Source organism: Limanda limanda, chromosome 7 (genome assembly GCF_963576545.1).
Source record: "Limanda limanda chromosome 7, fLimLim1.1, whole genome shotgun sequence".
Classification (NCBI taxonomy): Eukaryota; Metazoa; Chordata; class Actinopteri; order Pleuronectiformes; family Pleuronectidae; genus Limanda; species Limanda limanda.
The window spans coordinates 18,392,218-18,399,312 of record NC_083642.1 but is presented as its reverse complement, the minus strand read 5'-3'; the positions used below and the strand labels follow the sequence as shown (position 1 = coordinate 18,399,312).

The window sequence follows — 7,095 nt, the reverse complement described above, 5'->3', positions numbered from 1 at the left end:
AGTGAGATAATAAAATGTTGTGCATCATAACCATGTGTGTGTTCTGTTCCACATAATAGTGCACGTCAAAAAGATTTCAAACTGATAACACCTCACAACACAGTTTACAACGCACACAGTCCCCAATGCTTTTTTTTTTATGACATTTTTTATGTTTTGTCTGCTCGGAGGAACAAAGACATGAGACTGGTTTTTCAATGCGTCATTTTAAATTAGTTCTTTATGACATGAGTTACATAATCTTTAATCTGCAAATACGGCATCATTACTGGTATAATTTAATTGTTATTACCCGCAACGACCAAACTGAAATGTCAGCAACAATCCAAACATCATATTAACAGGCGGGACTAAATATTTTATGACCGTATTACTTGGCTTCAAGGCCTCATCTGTCTGAATGCTGTTCCATTTATAAAAGCCAACCCCGGACAGCCTCTTGAACTCTAATCACATTGTTGCAGTAAGAACTCAATGTAAATAGATTTCTTTACAACAAACAGAGATTAGGCCCTGACAAGAACATTAACTATTCTCCATTGTGCTCCAAATATCTAGGACAAAAGTAACTTTCCTCATGTTTGTGACAATAAGTTAATCCCTCTCAAAATCCCTGAACAAAATTCTTCAGAACTGGCTATGAAATATGAACTGCTAATGTGTTAACGTTAACATAACTTCACATAAATAAAATCTTATTAGTATATACACATTTCATTTTGGATTTACTTTTAAAAAACATCTGTCATGCAAACTCAACGTGCAAGAAACATGCACAAGTTAAGACCAGTGAAAGGCATTTTGGGACACAATAGATCATTGGCATTGTTGAGCATGAAAATATGGTCTGTTACCTTTGGTAGCACAAAGATGTACAATAGGGTTCAGCTTAAGAAAAAAAATCACCTAAATTCTATTAACAAGAATCACAGCGTGTAGTTAAGTAACTGTTACATAGCTCTATTTGCATGTCATTCATTTTGTGCAGACGTCAATGCATCTGAATGCCTAACACGAATGCATGTTGAAGAACCATGAAGGCAGCTTACAAACACAAAGACATGGTTTACAAGTTCATTTTGCATAAAACATTCGGAACGTACAAGACAATTTAGCTATAATAGCTAGTGCAGCTCATCAAGTGGTACAGCAGCTCCCTAGTCACAGGGAAAGACATAATTCAGGCAAATGTATACGTGGTGATGTAAAGACGCTCACACTGACCAATTCAAGAGAAGAAGGTGATTCATCATTTCTACTGCACATGTTTCATAAATACTTAAAAGTGTAACTTGGAGCTCTTCAGTGTAGAAGTGCAGATCTTTGAGCAGTTTCCATATTAGTAACATTTATTACAGTAATCATGTGATGAGACCATTAAATGCAATCCACCAGCTGCTGCTCCTTTCCAAGAAGCTACGCTATGGCCACATTGTCGGAATAATGCAGTCCTCCAGAATAACACCATAGCAAATGTGGAAGATATTCTTGGCTGATGTTTCACTTTGAATGCTCTCTTCTTTGTGTATTTTTTTTCTTTTTTAACAAAGCTAATCTTTAACCCTGACGTCAGTACTCTTATACCAAAATCTGACCATCATAATAAGACAGTCTGTCAGTTAGTGGTTACAAAAGGAGCATGAGGCAGCATGAAGCTCAATCTAGAACAAGAACCAAGGTGATAAATTGATGCAAGTGCTGTCTCCTCTTTCCAACTCATCTCCCTCAATCTCACTGCTGATGATGGATGTGTGAGCAGCTCCCTGATAGAAAGGAACTGTAGCGACTAAAAAACAAACGAGTAGACACTCCATGCAGTGCTGCACATCATTTACCTACATTAGGCTGACCTCTTGTCTGTGACACCGACATAAGGAGGTGTGGAAATCTCATGGGCTCAACTTACAAACACTGATTGTTGCTCTTTACACTGCAGCGGAGCGACAGCTTCTCTCAGACAGTGCAGTGTAACACAGACACATGGGTTGGAACTTTTGTTGTAATTTGGAGAAATTGCAGCTTTTAGAAGCCAATCTTTCCTCGGGTCATGGAGTAGCCCAACTTGGCCTCATTGTTGATGAAGGACATAATACCTAGATAAGTCTCAATGAGCAGGGGTCTTTCCAGGATAAGCACGCCGTTAGCCCGACCAGGGATGGGGTGATCCTTATGGGCTTTCTTCACTGCCTGCACTAGCTGGGTCCTGAAATTATCCAACTTTGCATGAAAGAAGAAAAACAACATGAGCCATATCATAAAACTTGCATCAAATACATTTAAATAAACAAAAAATGTTTGTATAAAAATTAAAATATATCTGCATAAAACATAGAAGTTTAGAATGAAAGCCACATGTCCTTGACTTGTTTGAATAATGGATGTGATTGAGACTGAACAACCATGTGAAGCTGTTTACTACATAAAGCAATGCTGAATGAGAACATTTAGTCATACCCCTAGAAAACAGCCCCTGGTGCAGATGTTGCCATGACAATAAGTAAAAAAAACAAGCAGTTTTGGAAATAGCTGTTCATAAACAAAGTCAGGACTTCTCTCAAGGCATGAGTTTCATCTGTGACACTGCAATCAGTCCATTGTTTCAGTTGGGCTGTGACTGCTAGAGCTGTGTTAGCCGCTCTCTGTGCCTGAATGAACTGCGGCACCAGTGGTCACCATTGTTTGTCTCGTAAAATAAGGCCAACACAAAAATATAGCATGTCATATTTTGAGCTTTGAATCCTCAAATAATGAAATCAAATAATGCATTGGCTTAACACCTTGAAGTGAATTTTTGGTCTTAGTAGTAGTAGTAGTTAAGGGATCATACCTGGCACAGAGAGGCGACCTTCTCGTCAGCATGGGACATGGGGTGGTCCGTGAAGGTGGAGTATGGCATGTCTGTGGACCAGGGGTTCCAGCGGTTTAAGAACGAGGCCCGGGGACGTCTGTCCCACTGCACGCGAATCCCATAACCCTCTCTCCTGTAAAAACAAAACAAAAACAGCAGTGTTGGAGTGGTGTGACTAACAATTTGATCAGCCAGCTACAAGGCAAACAATACAACTTGCTGTGGATTCACTGTTTTTGTTTTTTAATCTCTTCAAGTTCTTTACTGTACACCTTTACCTTCGAGGAGGCTAAGTTTTCACCCATGTCCATTTTTGTAGTTTTTTTATCTAAGCAAGAATATGCAACAACTGTGGGATAGATTACCATGAAACTTGGTGGAAGGATGCGTTATGGGTCGAAGAAGATCCCATAAAATATTTCGTGCAGATTCGCATCAGGGGGTGGATCTAAGAATTTGTATTACTTTCCTTAATGTTGCCATACATTTCCACTGATTTGCCAAGGAATAGTTCATGGATCTTGATGAAAAACATAAGGCACATTCAGGGAAGTGAAATATGTAAATGTGTGTTTTCTTTGGTGCCTATCGATAGGGCCTTGGCTGAGGTATACGTTCTAATTCTATAAGTGATACATAAAGTGATTTTCAATCACCTTTCACTTGGCAATATATACAACATTAACATTACCAACAACACCAAACATGGACTGCTTACAACAACTTTAACACCATCAAAGCTGCAAAATTTCACTGATAATACATTGCCCCTTGCATGGCTGGAGTCTAACTCATTACATGAATATAATTAATACCAATTTCATTTAGGCAGACTTGAATGTGTACTCTTACTTGTTCAGGGATTTGGGTGGAAACTCAAATTCTCCGACTGAGAGGGTGTCTACAGCGTTGAGAGAGATCCTGACGACCTGCTGACACAACAGGTTGATGAAGTCGTACTTGCACACCAGCAGCGACCTGCACACGCAGCCAAAAGGTGACAAAATTGAGGAAACAGCTGTCAAATGCCCTACGCAATGTGATTTCATCTCTTCGATAAATAACTCAGCAAAATACACATCTTTGACTCACCTTTCAGTTATCAGCACAAGTCTCTCCTTCTCATTGTTCCAGTGGTCGACTCTGTTTAAGTCCCACAGAAAACAGTTGGCAGTTTAGCTCAATATAGGTAAACTTTATGGTCAATTCTGCCACATGTACAGGACATAGACGGGATTGAAAAGTTGTTTATCTTTGATCCCTGGTGTAAACATATAAGTAGACAGAACATATAAGTTCGCATGAAAAGTACAACATAGTACACATGTAGTATGCAGGCATAAGTCACAAGGTGGATGGGATGAGAGTAGTTCAAACTGAAAGAATGCAAAAAAGGATTGAGAGTGCAGAAAAATACTTTGGCAGTAGTGCTCTTTAAATCCACAGGATGTAGATATATATAATATAAAACCTTGCTTTAATGATTTTAACATTACTGAGTGGCGCAATTATTTAACAGGTATATATAATAACAACCTCAAGATGAGGAGTAAAACTGTAATAAATCAGTAGTAGCTTTACTAAATGTCCTGCTGAAGTGTCTGAGAGTATATGTATTTTTTTTTACAATAAACCCTGCAGCACTCCCAGCAGCTCTTCATACAGATGCCTGATGTTTCAGTCGCATGCTGCCGGGACACTTACTCTGCCAGCAGCCACACACTGAGCACCTCTCCATCCTCAGAGGGCAGAGCCACGGTCCTGATGTCGCTCACAGCCTGCTCGATGGTACCTGGCTGAGATCAGCATCACACAACAGCATCATAACACTGAGGACAGTTCCCCCCTCCCAACCCCTGTGGTGTCCATAGATTCACACTGCATTGATTTACATGTGGGCTGAATCGCAAGCACCTCTAGAAGCATTAGGTGTCTCACATGTACATCTCTAAACATACGTGGGCCTCGGGGAGCCCATGGAGCAACTCACCCTGAACACGAAGTAGTCCTTCACCTTGGCCTGCACTGTGGGGTTGTGCACGATGAAAGGTGTCAGCGTCTGCAGCGGGGGGCAGCAGGCCACGGAGGCTCCGTGGCCCAGGCTCCGGTCGGCCTCCGGCGGCGTGAAGGCGACCTCCACCCCATCCTCGGTGTCCGCGGGGTGGAGGATGGCAGCGCCGGGACTCTCCGGCTCCATCGAGTCGTTGAGCTGCAGCATGGCGGTGCAGCGAGTGGCTGTTCGAGGAGGAGCTTCCCGACGAGGTGTTAGATCAGAAAGTCTCCATCCCTGGATGCAGACTCGCCCATTGCGCACCAATGTTTTGATTGTGAGAGCTACGAGGAAGTGGAGCCTCTTGCTTCACTTCCCCTCTTTCATTTCCTTCCTCTTAAAGAGACATCACGTCTTTAAACCCAGAATCCTGGCGTCTCTAGGTGGATGAAGGCGATTTTCACAATTATCTGAGCCATGATTATTAGATCATCACCGGCGTTAGTTTGCTGATGAGCATCCTAATGAAAAAAATGTCTTATTGTTATTGGCCTATTTGTTTGCATTGGCTCTAATGTACTGTCAGTTTGAATTCTGATGCTAATGCACACTTTATATACAGTCTTTATGAACAACGGATATTTTTTTCAACCATTGAAACCTCTACTGAGAGTTTGCTTGTAATCTAAATTCCAGCATCTGGTAGATAACGTCCTTGAAGACCCTGATCATTTCCCATGAGGTGATAGAAATAACATAAGTACTAAACTGAAGGAAAGTATTTTATTCAAACCTTAAAGCACTGACAGACAGCAGAGCAAATTGTATTAAAGGTCCAGTGTGTAAGATTTAAGTGAAAGGGATCTATTGGCAGAAATTTAATATAAAATCCTAATGATGTTTTCACTAGTGTGTTTCATCTAAATTGTACAACTAGTTTTCTTTACCCTAGAATGGGCCCCTTATATAGAAATTATTTATATATATATAGGGAGCGGGTCCTCTCTATGGGGGACACCATGTTTTTTACAGTAGCCCAGACTGGACAAACTAAACACCATTTGGGGTTTTATGACAACAATTAGTAGTCAAATTTGTTATTATTAGTAACAAAAACTAAATTTGACTAAACAGGTATTTTTCTCACACCAAAAAAACATAAAGAAGCATGCAAGGTTCCCGGTCGCAATCTCACATAATAGTGAAAACACATTAGAACTACAAAAGATGGGAACAACACACACACCTACGGGAACGCCATTCAATTTGTAGTTCTCTGTATTGTTCTTCCGGGTTGAAATTAGGGTTGTGAAAATAGGGTTTAGAAAACATATTAGCAGTATGTTTTTTTAACCATGAATGAAAATATTGAAACTGAAACACACTTATCTCGCCATAAATATCATCAAAATACTTTTTTTTTAAGAAACATTGCTAAAATATAGCGTTTTCCAACAAGAATAGAGCAATCTCCGCCATCTTGCTTGATCAGAGCGCGGCAGAGGTCTGCGCAGGCGCACTTGTCATTTGGAGAATTTCGTAGGATTCTCTACGTAAATGGAGCGCTATTCATTTCGTAGAAAAATTTGGACATAACTTTTCTCGTTTCATGAGACCACATTGATTGGCTTCAGTGGTTATGTTTGAGGTAACAAGCCAATAGGAGTGGCTGAGAGGTAGAGTGGTTGTCCTTGGACCAGAACCTTAGCGGTTCAATCCACAGTCTTCCGCAACTGCATGCCGAAGTGTCCTTGGGCAGCAGCAGTTACGAGTAAATTAAACTGCAGCAGTTATGAGAACTCGTATAATTTCTAAATCTAGCCTCCACTAAATTTGTTTCTAGCACTGTTTTGTTGCCTTTCAAAAACCAGACTTTACCCCACTGTTCAATTTAATGAGGAAGTGGAGAGAAAAAAATTATCTTTATTACACTCAGAGCATTGTTTTCTCCTAAGTGTTGGTTTATCTCAGCCAATACACGACCCTTGGATTTAGATATGACCTTATGACATTAATGTTTAATCCGGTGGAGAGGGAAGTTCAGTCTGTCAGTATCTACAGTCTTAAGAGAATAACAAGTAATGACTCAAGCCTGTCTGTGGAGGCATCATATATGAACCTTAGATAAACTGCATTGTAGTAAAAATGTATTAACAAACCCTAAAGTAACACAGTGAAATATCTAAGGCCCTCACAACATTGAAAATATGCCCTGTTAGAATTTTAATAAACTTTGTATTCAAAGGATTTGGCCAGT

The 7,095-nt window shown here is 40.3% G+C and overlaps 1 protein-coding gene across 1 annotated transcript; it reads right to left on the bottom strand.

The window, feature by feature from the left end:
* Window positions 1–202: 202 nt before the first annotated feature.
* tprg1l (tumor protein p63 regulated 1-like) lies at window positions 203–5,134 on the bottom strand. Its single transcript, XM_061075122.1, has 6 exons — window positions 4,839–5,134; window positions 4,553–4,644; window positions 3,941–3,991; window positions 3,701–3,826; window positions 2,828–2,981; window positions 203–2,217 (listed from the first exon to the last, which is right to left on the bottom strand). The coding sequence occupies exons 1-6, from the start codon at window positions 5,064–5,066 to the stop codon at window positions 2,023–2,025; spliced, it is 846 nt and encodes a 281-aa protein (XP_060931105.1). The 5' UTR covers window positions 5,067–5,134; the 3' UTR covers window positions 203–2,022.
* Between the last annotated feature and the right edge of the window lie 1,961 nt (window positions 5,135–7,095).